Source organism: Ictalurus furcatus, chromosome 21 (genome assembly GCF_023375685.1).
Source record: "Ictalurus furcatus strain D&B chromosome 21, Billie_1.0, whole genome shotgun sequence".
Lineage (NCBI taxonomy): Eukaryota > Metazoa > Chordata > Actinopteri > Siluriformes > Ictaluridae > Ictalurus > Ictalurus furcatus.
The window spans coordinates 10,280,524-10,299,786 of record NC_071275.1 but is presented as its reverse complement, the minus strand read 5'-3'; the positions used below and the strand labels follow the sequence as shown (position 1 = coordinate 10,299,786).

Here is a 19,263-nt window from a genome sequence, read left to right as displayed (position 1 = left end):
TCTGAACCAAAACACTGAAGAAAGAAGTTTTGCCAGGACCATCCAAACGTTTGGCAGAGGAACAACAGAGGAGAAACTTGTGAAGCAATATCATCCGGTTACCATCGCATACACTATTTGTTCATTTTTGTCATGTATCAGGCAGAGCAGCCTTGTTGCGTTCCAAAACCCAAAAATATCCAGCTGACATCAGTGCTGATGAGAATGACTGTACAGCTACAGTACAAGGTGACCAACAAAGTATTAAAAAACGTCACTTCTGGATGCATGCAGTGTTTAAAATCCCCCAGACAACACTGCTGTATCTCATCCAGTCATACCACAACACTGTTTACTTACAAATGTCCAACTGGCATCGAGTTCAAGAAAAAAACCATAGTGTTTGAGGGGGTATTCCCTCCCAAATTATTATTATTTTCTCAACATTTGACTTATCAATATGATAAAAACTAGTATGCTTCACAGCTAGTTCTCTGCTCTGACACTTTATCAGTTAGCTTTTTGATCCTCTCTATTAAAACCACAGCGGAAACATGATAAAGGGCTACGTCACTTTTTTCCAAAAGATCAAAGACTTTTGATGATATCTTTTCATAAAAAAAGCAGTGGACGTCAGTGTGTGAAACATGAACAACTATCTACATGTATATGATCAGAAAGGGATGGTCAGGATGTATGCATGGGTAATGTGGTAAAATTTTTTATTTTTATTTTTGATTTTGGTTGATTAATTCGTCCTGACAGTAGTGCAGCTTTAATTTAAGCATTCATACACTCGTTCTAACACTGTATCATTTCTACAGTAATAACTTACGTAGGGACTTGTGTGGCAGACGCTCATTATAATCTATGCCTAATAATAATGTATTAAATAAAAGTTGTTATTTAACAAAGAAAACATTTGCCGAAGGAGTTTGCTTCAAAAGAGAGAGAGAGAGAGACTACTGAGAGAACGACTATTCTCTCAGGAACTAACTTGTTTCACAGACATACCACAACATTAAATGCAACTATAAACAGATAAAAAATGTGTTAGTGTTTTCTTTAATAAATGTAAAAAAAATTAATTGTTTGCTGTGGTATAAAAGGAATAAAACACTTCCGTTCATTCATTGTTTTTACCTGGCTATCATTTCTGAAGCAGTCAGTCTGTATGATTAAATCCAGACAGTATGTGTAACATGTTGAGAAACTGATGATTAAGATGTAGCTTATTGTAATATCCTCACCTGCATCTATCAGGCTGTATGAAGTTAGTGTGATCAGAATTCGTCTAACCAAAGTCTGATTGCATAGAGACGAAACACAGTGATGTCTATCAAACATTATTCTGAGTGTGTGTGTGTGCGCAGAAAGCAGCATTTAGTGACTGAATAAGTAAAATGGGTAGGAGCTCTTATTCGGTTTAGTCCTCATGGAGGCGAGGTGCTGGAACTGATATCGTGCCAGGCGAGAAACGTCCAAAAGCTGATCAGAGCGCTGGCATCCTGACGCCCTGGACCTGGAGACATCCTGTAAATGAGATACAACACAAATAACCAAGATAAAAACATAGCACCGATCTCCAAAATAGTAGAAGAAAGATAACAATCTGAAGAGCACTCAAAAAAAAAAAAAAGGTCACAGAGAAACATTTTCGAACATGAAAAAAAGAAAAAAAAACAAAACTAAAAAGACCAGACGTGGTAACGTCTACTATTCCTACACTTCAGGAAATCCCAGCATTTAAATGTCATAGTGTTGCAGTAAAAAAACAAAAAACAAAAAAAAAACGGTCTACAGATATGCACATATAAAAAGAGATGAAAATAAAAAACATAACCTGGGTAATAACCTGCAATACATATTTCTCTAATAAGCGTTAAAAATATCTGCGCAATATTTTTTCCATGCAATGCCAGTTAATTTATATTGGCTAATACTCGAAATGATTCAGTATTTAAAATGAAAACAGACAAAAGGAAGTTCTTGTTTTGTAGATGCTTCACAACATGTAGCTATATGTGTAACTGTAAATGGATAAAATGGATGTCATTCTTTAATATATATATTTTAATTCATCATCGGGAAATGGCTGTGGTATAAGAGGAGTAAAAGACTTGGGGGCATGCTGTTATAGGAATATAATTATCACTGATGGTAACAGTGACTTCATCACTTCACCGTGATACTCCTTATTTTACTATAACACAGAATGACTCCAAGTACTTTATTCCTTATTTCAATAGGTCATTAGCTTCCAGTGAATAATATCTCTTCAAAGCAACGATGTGGTACGATTTACTGCCTTATTCTTCTGTACATTGCCAATGGAACCAAGCACGGCTCTCAGTCCTTGATTTTCTAGTGAAATAATATTGAAATCAGTTAACATTGTGTGCCCCATCCTGACCGGCTCATACTGGAAACAGTTCAGGGCAATTCCATGCAAATGTCAACCTTGACATGGAAACAATGTCAACAAATGTCAACTGTACCCTATCAGCAGCACAGAAAAAAAAAATATATATTTAACTTTGTTAATTTTTAGTTTTACTCTTACTTCCATACAGTTAACCACATGATGCAGTCGTGTGACATTTATTAAGTGCTGTGAAAAGGTATTCGCCCCAATCCTGATTTCTTCTGTTTTTGTGTATATCTCGTACTAAACAGTTTTAGATTTTCAAACAAAATACAACATAGAACAAAGGCAACCTGAGTAAAAACACACAAAAAAGTTATCCAATCCCTATTACCAATGTGAAAAACTAATAGCCCCTTTATCTTTAGCAGCAATAACTGCAACCAAAACACTTCTGATAACTGGAGATCAGTCTCATTGTTCATTTACCTCTAGGACTAGGACTTACTCCTATGCTTTGGATCATTGTCTTGCTGCATAATCCAGTTGCGCTGGAGTTTCAGCTTACTGACTGAAGACCGGACATTCTCCTTTAGGATTTTCTGGTACAGAGCAGAATGTTTCATGTTTCCCCTCAATTATTGCAAGTTGTCCAGGCCCTGAAGCAGCTAAGTATCCGCACACCATCACACTGCCACCACCATGCTTGACCATAGGTATGATGTTCTTTTTGTGGAATTCTGTGTTTGGTTTATGCCAGATGCAACAGGACTCCTGTCTTCCAAACAGTTCCACTTTCGACTCATCAGTCCACAGAACATTCTCCCAAAAGGTTTGAGATCATCAAGGTGTGTTCTAGCAAAATTCAGACGAGCCTTAATGTTCTTCTGGCTTAGCAGTGGTTTTCACCTCACCACTCTTCCATGGATGCCATTTTTGCCCAGTGTCATTCTGATAATGGAGTCATGAACAGTGACTTTTATTGATGCAAGAGAGGCCTGTAGGTCCTTTGACGTTGTCATTGGCTCTTTGGTGACTTCCTGGATAAGTCAATGCTGTGCTCTTGAAGGAATTTTGGAAGGTCGGCCACTTCTGGGAAGGTTCACTACTGTGCAGAGTTTTTTGCGTTTGGAGATAACGGCTCTCGCTGTGGCCCTTTGGAGTCCCAGAGCCTAACCCTTCCCAGACTGATGGATTTCGATCACATTCATCCTCATCATTTCTGGAATTTCTTTCAACTTTGGCATAGTGTGTTACTGGGTAAGACCTTTTAACCAACTTTATGCTGTTGAAAAAGTTCTACTTAAGTGTTGATTTGATTGAAGAGGAGATTGATCATTCATCTCCAGTGACCGGTCTCCAATCTTCCTGACCAGCTTTGCATACTCAGTCAGTAGGAGATAAAATGTCACCATCCATAACCCTGGAATTACCCTTCAGTAGGCCGGTTGGCAGATAACAACAACAACTGAATGATTATTTAAATATTCCGGAGGAAGAGGATACAGGAAACTAGTCTAGAAATTCCACAATCCCATCATGGTATTAGAACTGGAATTATGTGTCTGTGTGGTGATGATGACAGCTGGTTGGATGTAACCATGGTGACCTGATTATAGAGTTTAATTACTCGTTAACAATTCACAGAAAAGGGTAAAAAGAACTGGTTTGTGAACAACTACCCTGTAATAATGGAACATAATAAAATACATGGAATGTTTTGTGGTTCTTGCATTCAGATTCCTGATTACAAATTTGCAGAAACAGTTTCATACTCATTATATGGACAGACTCATCTACATTTGTTGCTCAGTTAAAGTTGTTTATAAAAGAGATTCCATCAGTTTAACCATTATTATGAAATTACTATGTATGAATAGATGTGTAGGAGTACATGATGGATGGATTGATGGATAAATGGATGCACACATGCATGGATGATTAGTAAGTGGATGTTGACTTGATGGATGGATGTATTATACATGTTTGAATAAATGGATGTTGGACAGTAGGCTTGCTGCAATAGACGGTGTTCCTGGTGTTGGGGCCGCACACGGATTACATCACTTGCTCACCGCGGCACCGCCCCCACCGTCGTTTTGCCTTTTTATAGTAATAAAAATCGTTTAGTTCAGTTAGAGAACGGACACTACAATTAAAAACTGAATGCTTGGGAAAATGTCCTCACCATCACATCCCTAGTGGACAGATGGATAATAATGGATGGATGGATTCGAGTGTAGATGCATGTTTGTAAGAGTAGATTAAGGATGGAAGGATGAGTGAATGAAAGAGGACAGATCGATGGATGGATGAGTGGATGGTGGACAGATGGATGGATGGATGGATGGATGGATGAGTGGTTGATGGACAGATGGATAGATGAGTGGAAGGTGGAGAGATGGATGAGTGGATGATGGACAGATGGATAGATGAGTGGATGGTGGACAGATGGATGAGTGAATGGGGGACAGATGGATGAGTGGATGGTGGACAGATGGATGGATGAGTGGATGACTGAGCGGATGAAAGAGTGGATGAAAGAGTGGATCTTTATGTTCTCACCAGCTGGTTCTCAGGCTGGGCTGAAGGCACTGTTCCTGTATTTGGCCTGATCTCCATGGAGCTTCTCAGATCTAGGTTGCTCATCTCAGAGCCTGCTCCCATTGAGATGTTTGACCATCCAGACAGACAGTGCTGCATGAGGAACCAAAACAATGCTCGTTTCCCAAAAGTTCATCCACACTTTACCACTAACTATTTTTGTTTTGTCACTGATTAAATCTTGATCTCTTACTTTTAATAATTGATATAAAAAAACAAAACTCCAACTGAGAACTCACAGAGGGCAAACCAAGACTGTCTGACGGATCGAAGCTGCAGCGGCGGTGCGCTTTGTATCGATACGCTGGCAGAAGTGTTGCGCGAGGAATACTAACCCTGTTGCAAAAACAAGATTAAAGTTAACAGTGTACATTTTTCTGAACGAACACAACTTCTCTCTGATCACAGTTGCACCTAATAAAAGCAGGCTCGTTCTCTGTGTGTGGATGCTTCTCTTTGGGCATCTTGCAAACGGGACACGCAGCTTGAGGATCCAGAGGAGTTGCAAAAAGCCGACTGTTGATTCGGTAGCAGAATGTGCCTAAAAAATGTTTTTTTTTAAAGTGTTAAAATTACAAGATCATTACCAGGTTTAAGAGTACATATTATTGAAACAGTATCATGTACAAACACCAAAGAGTCCCACATTGGTGAGTGTCTGTTGTACGCTCGTGGTTAGTCACATTGTCTTCTACTGAAGGTGTCCAGAAGTCGGCTGCAACAGGAAGCCTGTCAAAGTCAAACAAAAAGATTCGAATGACTCTGGGGATTCACCCTGTGGAATTTTCCTACTCCTGTCTGGAAAACAGAATTAACTCTTTAACCCCAGTGAGTGTCTTTATGACATCACTGTTTCTCAATTCTATACTTTCTATTGAATCCAGAGATATATTAGCTAATTAGCAAGTAAGTTTGTCAATCTTAGCCTTAAACAATCTGAGCCTTTGCCTTTTGCAAAAAATTCCCATAAATTAGTAACACAAAGATCCAAGCAGGCAGAGATAAAAAAAAAAATTTAACGGAAATTTATCATAAAAATCCTCAAGTATGCTGTTAGAATTATTATTATTATTATTTTTACTGTAATCGCTACCAGAAGCAAATGCGCATCTTTCATACCACGTGTTATTTCCCCTTCCGTGAATCAGCTTTTTCTGCCAGATGAATTCAATTCGCATTGAATCTGATTACCACTTTAGCTGAAAAAGCAGGTGTGTCCTAGATTAGAGTAGGAAATCGTAAATGCTGGCACCTCTGCGATCAAAGATTTTTATTTTGAAGTTTCTTGGCCTCTCCGCAGTTCACTATTTTCTCATGTACTGATTTTAAATTTGTCTTTCAAAACAAAATGAACAAGTATCTGACTACATAATAGCTGAGTCAGAGTTAATTTTACTTTATGCTATACTATACAGCCAAACGTACATGAACACCTGACCATCCTACCAATATGTGCTTGCTGAACATCCCGTTCCAGATTTATTCTCCCTTTTGCTATTAGAATAAAGCTCCACTATTCTGGACAGGCTTTCCATTAGATTTTGGAGTATGGCTGTGGGGATTTGTGTTCATTCAGCTACAAGAGAATTAGTGAGGAATTGGGTAATGAGGTCTGGGGAGGTGTTCGATGGTAATGAGGTCGAGGTTCTGTTCCACTTCCACTACAAGCTTAACACCCCGTGTCTTCATAGAGCTCGCTTTGTGCACAGGAGCACTGTCATGCTGTTCCAGTAAAGGGGGATTTTTATGCTAGAGCATACAAACACATTCTAGACAATTGTGTGCTTCGCAATTTGTGGCAACAGTTTTAAGTGTGATGGTCAGATGTCCACAAACGTTGCCTTGTAGTATGCAGTGTAAATATAAAAACGCTTTGTAATATGCTCAACATATTTCCCATAAAATTCGGTCACAAGCTCTAGTTCCCAAATGACTACTAGACGCATGCCATGTCGATAAAGGAACTTCTCTTCATATTCTCTCAATATGATATTATCTGCCCGTAAACCGAAACTGAAACACAAGACCACGACAACCACGCACACATGCATGCCGATGCACGCCGACGCATACAAGAAGTCACACAAAACAAGCTGAAAAGACTTCCATATGACAAATTAAAACAAACAAACAAAAAAACAAACAACAACCACAAAACGTTTCCCTTCTGACCATGAGGACACACTGTGGACACACTCCTCCTTATTGACTCTGCGAAAGGTGCGAAGCTCGCTGAAAAAGTCTTCGGAGCGGTCACTCAGGGAGCTCTCAGCATCAAGCAGGCCTAAACACAAATGCATCAAGAGCAGGGTTGTTTACATGAACATTCCAGCACCTCTTCATCTTTTTTCCATGTCTTAATTACCATGAACATGAATTTTAGACAAGTTTACTCCAAAATCACTTATAATGAAAGCAGTTATGGGGCAGTTTATGCAAAACACATTTATGTAAAACAGCTTCTAGTTTATTTCTTTAAGTCTTCAGGACAGAGGAGTTTACACTTTGTGTTTTCCCAGTAAAATTGGTCTCACTAATTTCCAGATAAAGAAATAATGAGGGTGGTGAGTGTATGACTGAGTGTATAGCAGCTATAACGTAACTGAGAACGTTCTTTAACAAGTACAATGGTTAGAAAGTTGGAAAATTTCTGTGGTATAAGATGAACAACCCACTGGGATAAGAATAGCATTTTAGAGTGTTAACAGTAAATCCACTTCATTAACCCCTCCCCCCCCCCCCCCAAACCATAATATTTGTGTCTAGGTGATGATGCATGGATACCACAAACGTGGTCATCGCACATCAGCTACAGATGCAGTGAATGGCTGTTGGGTATTCTGGGTATTTCTCTTACTGATTTCAACATTCACAAAAAAAAAAAAAAAACCCTGTTACTGTATGAAACATCATTCATCTGGGTTCATTTCAGAGTTTATAAGCTTACCAGCTATCCAGTCATATCCCAGTAAAGGCTGCACACGTCGTCTTTCCGACTTAGATACGGTCTCCAGCTCATTGTCTGCAAACCTGACTCGGCCCACGACGCTCTGTAACAACACACGCAAGAATCCTTGCACCTACTGTATAGTTACAAATTCTTTCATTAATCGATCAGTGTTAAAAAAATAAAATAAATAAATCTTCATTATTATTAAATCGGTGCCATTCATTTAGATTTGCCGCTAGTGTGTTATGTTTTACGTGTTATAAAATGTACAAGCCGTTCCACACCACGTTCCAATATGCAAATACAGGGCATTTATGGTTTACTAGGACACATTGCAGGATGTTTAGGGTTAATCATTTTTCATATTCATTTAATATGGATTTCATAACGAGGTTAAAACATTTAAGCAAGGTTTTATGACTTTTTCCATCTGCATGGAACTGCCATGTCAAGCAATTATTCTTTTATATAGCAAAATCTTATCCGGGGATGGTTAACCTTGTGAGGCACACTGTTGTAATATTACATCAATTTTAGCACTACTAAAATAAACCTGCATATGTATTTTTTTCAGGTGATAATGTTCGGGAATGTGGGAGGTATAAATTATATTAGCATGAGAAGTAGAAGACACAATAAGCTAGCCAGACAGTTTTGTGTGAAATCTGTGGAATGGGTAAAATGTGTAAGTAGGATTGGGATTGAGTTGAATTAAGATTATTTATCCTGGAAAATAATCAGCGTTTTTTCCCCCCATTTCAGAATAACAACAGCCAGGAAAGGCCGTCTTATCTACAACGTGTATGACGTCATTTATGCCGGGACTATCATAATTGAACATGGCTACGAACAGAACTAAACAGACTAAATGCCAAAGTTTTCATTCAGTTCATCAGGTTTTGTAAATACAATCTGAACATAATTTTATAATAAATTGTTTATGTCTGATTATCATTATTGTGTGATTATTAGACAATAGATATATAGGCTACTGTTATGGGGCTATATAAGCAGTACACCCTGCAAACGAACCTTAGATGTTCTCTACATTTCTTCAGACGGTGAGTAAAATCACTGAAATTCTCCTACAGGCCCAACTTTGCAATATTATATTTCCCTGAAATGTCAAAAAAAAAAAAAAACAACCCACAAACCCATTTATTTCTGCATTAGAGGCTTCCTACAACAATATGTAAAAGGTGGAGAAAAAAAATAGACCTTTTTTTAATTATATATATTTGGGTCCTTGAGGGTTAAAGGAGAAGCCTGCCACTTGCAACAAGCAGATTACACATCTGTGCCTTTTTTTTTTCCTCCCCGTAGTTAGGTCAGTAAATTGCTCATGTAGTGGATAGTAGCGTTTCTTCCTCTTTTTCCAAACCACAGAAAGAAAAAAATATTTTAAAACTATTTAGAAAGAAACAAATACTGTATTGTTTCCCACAGAATATGAAAATTTAAAGCGTGAAAGGGGTAAATTCACCTAAAAACAGGGGAATCATTTCATACTCATTTCATTATAATCTGATTATAAGAAACATTAGATAAATAAGCCCATATTCAAGATATTTCCACACAAGATATATATATTTTTTTGCAGTGTATAAATTAGGTCTGGAATTAAACTGCTCAGGAAGGAAGATCTCTGTGAGCACATTTATTAAACTTCCACTCACTTCACCCTTTTCCTGTGAGATAACGGACTTGGGCTGCATCGTTCCTGTAGGATTAAACCGAACGTGTAGGCGACTGTTCCCTTGGTCTTGAAGGAGGACGTCACTCGTGGCGTCTTCTGATGGAAATTTCCTTTCTTCTTCTGGTAAACAGTCTGACATTTCTACTGGGGATAAGAGAATTTCGTTAACAAAGCTGTTATAATTCCAGACATGAGGCAAGGATTTACATGTCATAGTCTCTGTTATTCCCCTAACGTAATTAGCGTGTTTAGAACATTTTATCATTCCTTCAACATTCCTGGGCAACTCCATGCAAATATGAACCATATCGCAAGCAAACAAATTAAGGAGAGTCCCCTTGTATATCTATATGACTGAATTTACATATATTTTTGATAGGACAGAGTGAGCAATCTGACTCTGCTGCAGTAATGCAAAACTTCAGTCAACCTCACAAATGTCCATGGCGTGAAATACCTCGATGGAATCGGATCGGGAAGAAATGTGACCTGTTCCAGGACTTGATACTCAGTGGAAGGTCGATGTGCCCTTACAACTAGAAATACATCATCTTTACTTTACTACTTCATCAAAAAAAGTAAATGATTACAGGTAAACAAAGTAGTCACTGAGTGCAGGTCATATGTAAATTAATATCCTGCTTTTAAACAGCTTTCCTTGTGAAACGTAAATGTTCCTTGACAAGCTACAGTCTCCTCCAAAACTATGGGAACAGCAAAGCCAATTCATTTGTTAATGCAGTACATCAAGGACATTTGGGTTTGAGATCAAAAGACAGATATGAGATGAGAGTTTAAGATTTTAGATTATATTTCCTGGTATTTAAATCTAGAGGTGTTAAACAACATAATACGTAGATGAATGAAGCCAGTCCTCCTGGATACAGTTATATACATCAGCCCCATCTAACTGGCAGAGGAGGAGGGGTCAAACTCATTTATAATGAAATTTTTTTTTTTAGATGCACCTATAAATCTATACCTTCTAAGATTTTATTTCTTAATGATGAACAGGTCTCTCTTGAAAAAGAGCTCTGGATCTCTATGATGCTATCTGTATAAATAAAGGAAATACATCAATATCAAACTCATTGGTTAAATGTGTACAGTAAGATCATTAACTTTTTTGTTTTTATTTTATTATAATTATTTCTGAACTTTCCACCGAGAGAGCACATGTGGTCCAGATAAATCTTATTTACAGGCTTGTTTTTGAAGTTTAGATCAACTTCAGTTAACCTTAAAAATAAATATATAATGGATATAAAAAGTCTAGGTTTTTGTGATGCAAAAAAAATAAAAAATAAAAATTAAGCTAAGATAAATCATGTCAGAAATTGTTCCACCGCAATGTGAAATTACAACGTATAAATTAAAAATTAAGTGAAAAACAATCTAGGGAAAAGACATTTTGGGGAAAAACAGGGGGACCTTACAATAACCTGGTTGTATAAATGTGCACAAGATGAACCAATCACATTCAATCTAAAGTTCAAAAGTAATTATCACACAGCTGTCAGCGATGAAATTATTCTGATTAATCCCAAATAAAGATCAGCTGTTTCTGTAGGATTTTCTTCACATCTTCTTGGTTTCATCTGACTGCTGAAGCCATGTTCTACAAAGCATGCACTTATCAAAAGATATTGATCAGGACAGTGGTATAAAAGAATTTCCAGATCCAATGTGCTTTAAAAGAAGCACTGCATTACAATACATACGGAACCGGAAGTGACAATGTGTAAACGAATTCGGTTTCCGGTTTCTTACCTGCTAGTTTTGATGTCTTCACGACGTCTCTCGGGTTACACAAAGCATTTCGGACCACTTTTGAACGGTTTCCACTCACACTCAGATTTATAAAAGCATCTGAGACATTTAACGAACTTCTGCTTCTCTCTGTTAGAGGCTTCCGGTCGCGTGCGCTACTGTTCACTAATTTCCAAACATCGCAAACGGACTCCGTTGTTTTGGTTTCATTTTCTACGTGTTTAATCGAACAATCCAAATTTTGACGCTGCATATTTTCGGTTTTACGGTTCAATTTCTGCAGCAGTTCTTTATTTCGTCTTCGCAAAGCATCCAAGTGTTCAAAAGACGACATCTTGACCGCTTTGTGTTTCGCTAACACTGAATAACGGACTAGCTAGCTAGCATGTTTAAAGTCGCCTCTCGGGTTTCCATGGCAACTGCTGCAATGACGTTAACGAATGTTACCAATATGAATTTAAAGTACAAAAGCAAACGTCACGGAAGTTTTTCGCCCGAATTTAATAGGAATTTATTTAAAATAATTAAAGCCTTAAACTGGATTCCGTGGCAAAAATTGAACCATAGCGTCCATTTGCTTTTTGAGTTTGGTGCCCAAACGGCTAGCAGACCTTTCTCTGGTTACTTAACGCAATTTCCCACAATGCACCAGTGGCTTGCGTTTTAAACAGACAGATTTAGCCTAATTTATCCACAAAATGTTTGCTAGTTTTGTAAATGTACTGTATGACTGTTTTACAATTACAAATAAGAAATACTTCTAAAAGGTTAGAGCTGAAATGTAACAAGACAATAAAATATAAGAATCAACAGGGGAAAAAAATCTGTTTACTTTCAAGGTTTACTCTAAAACCTATACACATGGGACAAAAATATCCTACATTCCAGTTATTTCTACAACATGGCTACATGCAAATACACACACATTATAGCTGATTTTCACATTAAAACCAATGACAGGTGAAGGGAATAACACTGAGTATCTCGTTACAGTGTCACCTGTCAGGGGTTGAGGTATATTAGGCAGGTGAACAATCAGTTCTCAAAGTTGATGTGTTGGAAGCCGGAAAAATGGGCAAGTGTAAGGATCTGAGCGACTTGTGATGGCAAGACAACGGCAGGTTTTGGCACCAGGATGCACTATGGGAAGAAGGAAAGCTGGTGGAGGAAGTGTGATGCGCTGGGCAATGTTTTGCTGGGAAATCTTGGGTCCTGGCATTCATGTGGATGTTATTTTGACACTTACCACCTACCTAAACATTGTTGCAGACCGAGTACACACCTTCACGGTAACAGTATTCCCTAATGGCAGTGGCCTCTTTCAGAGGATAATGCGCACTGCAATACTGCAAAAAATTGTTGAGGGACAAGACACCGAGTTCAATGTGTTGACTTGTCCTCCAATTTTCTCAGACCTCAGTCTGATCGAGCGTCTGTGGGATGTACTGTACAAACAAGTCCGATCCATGGAGGCCCCACCTCGCAACTTACAGGACTTAAAGGATCTGCTGCTAACGTCTCGGTGCTGGATATCACAGCACACCTTCAGAGGTCTTGTGGAGTCCACGCCTCGACGGGTCAGAGCTGTTTTGGTGGCACAAGTGGAGGGGGACCTAAACAATATCAGGCAGGTGGATTTAATCTTATGGCTGATTGGTGTAAGCCATTAACAGCGTTTAGCCTTATATGGAAATCTGTCACATTTCTGGAGCTAGACTGCAATGGTGTAGGAGTTAATGGCTGGTTTCATTTTAGGATTACTGGTATCAAGATGGTGAAACAACAGCCTGTCTACTTAGTTTAATTGCTGTAGGAGGTTGCACTCCAGCACCCAGAGTTGAAGCTAAAGTGAAAATAGACCAAACTTAAAAAAGTAAACTCAGAATTTCATTATAAAGTAAATCTTGGATGCCAATCGAAATTACATATTAGTAATAAAGATGAATATGCAAGCCGTTTAGTCATTGGATTTTTTTTTTAACATTTGGCTTGATGAATGTTGGTTTATAGAGAAAAAAAAAATACATCCGTTCTGGGGGCTTCGTTATCTATCTAACACTGATGTAATTGACACAATTGATCTGGGTTGTGGTAATGTAGGGTAGGGTATCATAAAGAGTGAATAAACAGTCTTGTGCAGGGTCTGGGACTTTCTTGTGACCAAGAGTTCTACCAGATATTAAAGTCTAAAAGCTTATTACATAATGATTACAAAGCAATAAGCCCTTAAACCAGGCTGTATGTTGGCACAGAGGGTAGCATTGCTCCTCTACAGCTCCAGGGTCCCTCCAGGGTTTCACACGTTCTCTCTGCGTTCATCTTGGGTTTCCTCAGTATTCTCCAGTTTCCTCCCACCTCCCAAAAACATGCCTAAGAGGTTACAATGAACTGGTGTGAATGCATATGTAAGTCTGACCAGGATAAAACAGTTGCCGACAATAATTACATCAGTGTGCATTTACTGCTTAAATGTAATCATATACAGGAAAAAGCATCTCTCCGTGTGCATACATGGTCACTGCTTATTCACCGGTCGTACATAGTGGACGCTAAAAAAACAAACAAGCATGCTGTGATTAAGCCTAAGCATGTTCTATTGCTCAGCACTCACTGAGCCTCATCGTCCATCATTGTAATCAGCCTATTGTCCACAACATGTTGTGCTTCAGACAATTTACCGCCTGCTGCCTGAACACTTCACTGCGTTACTGGAAGATAATCAGACGTCGTATTCAAAACACAACAAGTGATTTGGACACATTTGGCAAGACTGACAGCTCAGAAATAAAACGGGCTGAGGATTCAGGCTTAAACTGGTTAGCTAGAAAAATGATGAAAATAAATAAATAAATATGTTAACATTAATTGAGGTAATATAACATGCCTTAAGAACTATCTATCTATCTATCTATCTATCTATCTATCTATCTATTAAATGCAACAAATATCTATTTGCAAAAGGATGACAAATAGCAGAAAAAAGGCAGAAGGATGACAGAAATACAATCTATTAATAAATGAAAACCTGCATAACTACATAAAATCTTTCAAAGAAAAATAAAGCAATTATGTATCATTCATATTAACATAAATGTGAACTATGCTTTGTCTTTGTGTGTTATTTACTAATAACCATCTTTAGGCGTTTATTAGTGACGTGATTAAGAAAAGATCAGATTTGCAGTTATGGATGTAATATTTGCCCATTAAAACCATGATATTCACAATAACCATATCTGATTTAGATTAAGTTTGACGTGTCGGAAGTTAATGGTGCAAACATCCAAGCACAGAGAAAATTAAATTTCCAAATAAACGTACTATAATATTACTATACAGCCATTAATTTTTTTATTTTTTTAATTTATTTTTTACCATGTGTAGTTACGTGACAGGAGACATATGTCTGTTATGTCTATATAAGTGACAGACTTTTACATAATCTATGTGTTTTAGAAATTATTCCGTCTAATGTCATACTGATACTGACCAAACAAACAAACTAAAAAAATTCAGGTGTCATATAATACCAAAAATTCATTCTGTATAGTTTTTATTCTGTAACTAAATTTCAGATGTTGGAGAACATCAACTAAAAGAATAATAGGTGAATAGAATATTTCTTTATAATGTCTGACTTCATGGATTTGAAGTTTAGGATTACTTTTGAAAAGTAAACTTATCTATTTTGAGCCAACAGATGGCGATGTTTGGCAGCTTGTGACTTTGCAGGGTTGCCAAATTTTTTCTGACAGGTTTTTCCTATCCAATCAATAGTTCTTGGGTTTCAGACCTGCACACTAACCTCAAACTGGAACAAAACTCTGTCTAAGGCTCTACCATATCTATCAGTACAATATTTTCAGCCCAAACAGTAAATAGACTTACTACCAATCTGGCAACAAGTTAGGACCAACTGAATGAGGTGCTCCAACAGTTTTAACTGGTTAACCTGGTTAATTTACTGGTGAGTTGAGTCAGGCGTTAGAGAAGGAAGAAGATAAAACTGTGCTGTGAAAATACTGACTGGAATTGGGCTCCTCTGGGTAATGGTGTTATTTATATAGTAAAGGTAAAATTATACTGTAGCGCTGTCGGTTTAGGGAAGGAGTCTCCAGTGTCAGAACTTTGAAACAGTCAAGAAGTTTTCCGACACTTTCAGGACAGAGGACTTTACGCTTTGGGGTTTATAGCTATTAAAGCGGTTATAATGTAAGTGAGTACAGGAAATAATTTGTTTCCCAGCAGACTATAAACGGATAAAAAGTATGATGTCTTTCTTTAATAAATAAAAAAGTGTGGCCGTGTAACTTGTACTTGATCATTAGTAGGTCACACAACCATAACGTTTATGTAGGCCGTACCTATCGCTTCTTTGATGAGTCATTTTAAATGTGACCTTGGGCGTTTCATTTTGGTTTTGGCAGGACGACAGGAAAGAGAGTGCGATTCCATCATGGAGTGTCTTTATCCTGAAAAAAACGCACAGGAAATAACGCAATCTTTACCATCATGTTAATTCAGATGCGGATTATTTCTACTGCTCATTTTATGAAGGTAAAATACGGCATAATGTTTCCAGATGTGTACATGCTCAATCCATACAAAAACTGATTGACATGATAAATTTGGACAGGACTAAAATCCCAGAGGTACTCCGGTAATAATTTCATTACCCCACCTCCCCCATGTGAAACTAATCCAATCGAAATAGGACGTTTGATAACATTTTTGGCTAGGATGTAGATGTAAGGGGTTTGAGACAGGAACACGATAAGGTCTCAGCAGGGTCAGCTGTGTGACTGATGGTGGCCCTCATCAGTTCTATAACACAAAAATGACAAGAAATTGCGATATGAAGTCTTAGCGGTGACCTGATGGTGACGCCACGTGATATGGCTAAATCCAGCATGTGAACTATTTAAAGAGCAAGGCATGTCAAATAAGTCAAACAGTGTCAATGTCTCCATGTGAATGTTGAAATCCTAAAAAGAAGTTTGCCATGACACCGACATGAGAAAATATTGATGTACAGGTGGTTTCAAGAGATTTGAGTATAGGGGACGATTGCCGGAGGCAGTCTGCTATCGACCTGGCTGACAAAGAGACACTTTGGGTCGATTGCTCCCTGCTTGGTGGCTGATAGGGTTGGGATGCTATTAAGATAAGGAAGATTAGCCAGACACGGAGAAATGGGAACACACAGTGGATGAGCAGGCCTACAGAGTCGAGAGAGATCTTCACATTTACCTCGGAGCTGATTTTTCTGATTCTAACAGAAATATGACATGCATTTCACATGTGATCATATGTTTTTCCCATGTGAAAGTTTCAACATTTAAACATGTTGTGCTCGGAAATTGCATGTGAACTCAAGTAAACACATGAAAATGTGCAAATAAATTAACCGTGCGAAGGAAATCGTGTGCAAGCAAATGAATATTGTGAAACAATTATGTGTAAATCAATAAATTGTGTATTAAATAAACAAGGATAAATAAACATGTAAACAGTCACATGAGTAAATAAATGTGTTCAGTGTAAAGAAATGTGTTCAAAATCACGCATGTAAATATAAGTGTACAAAATACGTGCGTAAATAAATGTGTTCAAAATCACGTGTAAATAAATGTGTACAAAAGCATGTGTATTTAAATGTGTTCAATGTAAACAAATGTGTACAAAATCACGTGTATAAATAAATGTGTTGAATATAAATAAATGTGTATAAAGTCACGTGTGTAAATAAATGTGTACAAAATTGCATGTAAATAAATGTGTATGAAAGCATGTGTAAATAAATGTGTTCAAAATCCCGTGTGTAAATAAATGTGTACAAAAGCATGTGTAAATAAATGTGTACAAAAGAATGTGTAAATAAATGTGTTCAATGTAAATTAATGTGTACAAAATCACATGTAAATAAATGTGTACAAAATCACGTGTATAAACAATGTGTTCAATGTAAATGAATGTGTACAAAGTCACGTGTGTAAATAAATGTGCTCAGACGTGTGTAAATAAATATGTACAAAATCATGTGTGTAAATAAATGTGTACAAAATTGTGTGTGTAAATAAATGTGTACAAAGTCACATGTGTAAATAAATGTGTACAAAATCGCGGGTGTAAATAAATGAATCGTGGAAAAAAATCACAATTTTTTTTAATGGATTGTGTGCAAAAAAATCATGTGTACATAAATGAATCATGTGTAAAAACAAACAAACAAACAAAAAAGACATAAATAAATGGACTGCATGTACAAAAAAAATCACACCTCCAGATAAATAAACCTGTAAATAAAAATACATGCATTCCCCATTAAATTAGTGTCTAAAAACCTTGTGATTCACATGATTATTCTCATGTGAAGTTTGTGTGACTTTTCTTTATTTATATATTCTGATTATTTTATTCTGATACTAACAGAAATGCTCTCCATCACATGAGCAAACAGTAAAACTAATACTGTACACTGGTGCTGAGGAAAATATCTTCTTAGTAGATGTTTACTGAAGAGAGGTCAACTCACAGTCCAGAGAATTTACAGCCAAACAGAGAATCTCCATATTGCCTTGGTAACAAAAACAGTAATGATAGGTTTTTGTGTATTAAAACTACAGAGTTAGTTAGAAGCACAATAGCACCAGGTCTCTTCAGGACAATAACGCATGACAGATATGGAGAAACATCCTCTCTATTTAAACGCTGACCTTTCGGAGGTTCGTTCCTGACTTTAGCTTACATAACCGTATCTGCCTGAGCAGGGGGAGTGTAGCGCCTTCTTTGGAGATAATGATTTGTCGTGGATTCGGAAGCTTCTCGTTTGGAACCATCAGCAATGGTAATTTAGTTGTAGTTTCTAATACGCTTTCGTTTCTATAGCAAAAGCTATTTCACGGGCACTTGTATGAGGACCTTCGACATAAACGGATTAAAGAAAACTTGTGTAACTGTTGATGTGGTGAAGTTTGTTATAAGGAGATGTTTACTGAATATTCATGGAGGGAGTCTCCAGTGTCAGAGCGAAAGCTGTAATTTTGAGTTTTTTGACGTCTTCAGGACAGAGGAATTCACGTGTTTTACTGTAATATGACAAGCTGTGTTTTTTTGTCCTTCAAGAGAGAGGATGGTGAGGGAATGACTGTAAGTGAGAACAGGAACTTGTTTCATGGATGTTCCACAACGTTCAATGTAGCTATAAATGTATAAAAATGATGATGTTTATAAAATTGTAAACACTTGTGAATTGCTGTACTATAAGAGGAGTAAAACACTTGGGTTCGTGCTGTAGGAATATAATCCTTCCGGGTAGTAACCTTAACTCTGCTTCATCACCACCACCATGTTGATTATTTTCCTATAACAGTATGACACAGAGTGTTTTATTTCTTACGTAAATGATTATTGACAGTTGGCATAAATGACATAAAGGCAGCAAATGACTACAGCTCAGAAGTCACTTACTGCTTTTATCACAGGAGAAACAGCACCACAGCTCTGTTTATGACACTGTTCATTTGTAAAACACACAACTGAACACTGTACTTCCATATTTGGATAAAATCTATTCACGCATACCAACTGTACACCTGTACCAACATGATAGATCAGACTGGTTCTTCAAATTTGGCCCTCGAAGTCCACTGTCCTGCAGAGTTTACCTCCAATCTCAAACTCACAATTTTTACAGCAGAATGCTACTATAGAGGACTTATTTCTGTGAAAATTTCAGGTTTTAATCTGGTTCCCCACCAGAGATATTCAACCAGAAAGTGAGAGAAATGTTTTAAAAAATTGCACTTTCTCACCCCCATAAAAACAACAACAACAACAACAACAAAAACCTTAAACCTGAAATGTTTTGCATGCACACTATATTTACCCAGGTACCCC

The 19,263-nt window shown here is 37.4% G+C and overlaps 1 protein-coding gene across 6 annotated transcripts; it reads right to left on the bottom strand.

The window, feature by feature from the left end:
• Positions 1–684: 684 nt before the first annotated feature.
• miip (migration and invasion inhibitory protein) lies at positions 685–12,018 on the bottom strand. Of its 6 annotated transcripts, none has more exons than XR_008388903.1 (11): positions 11,365–12,018; positions 10,577–10,648; positions 9,575–9,738; positions 7,896–7,998; positions 7,121–7,232; positions 5,595–5,677; positions 5,363–5,489; positions 5,188–5,284; positions 4,910–5,041; positions 2,834–4,447; positions 1,375–1,512 (listed from the first exon to the last, which is right to left on the bottom strand). XR_008388903.1 is itself a non-coding variant. In XM_053653395.1 (10 exons), the coding sequence occupies exons 1-10, from the start codon at positions 11,696–11,698 to the stop codon at positions 1,363–1,365; spliced, it is 1,374 nt and encodes a 457-aa protein (XP_053509370.1). In that variant the 5' UTR covers positions 11,699–12,016; the 3' UTR covers positions 685–1,362. The 6 variants fall into 6 exon arrangements, 4 of the variants coding, with proteins under 4 accessions (XP_053509370.1, XP_053509371.1, XP_053509372.1 ...); XR_008388904.1 differs by having other exon boundaries at positions 1,387–1,512; positions 2,853–4,447; XM_053653395.1 differs by lacking the exon at positions 2,834–4,447 and having other exon boundaries at positions 685–1,512; positions 11,365–12,016.
• Positions 12,019–19,263: the final 7,245 nt, after the last annotated feature.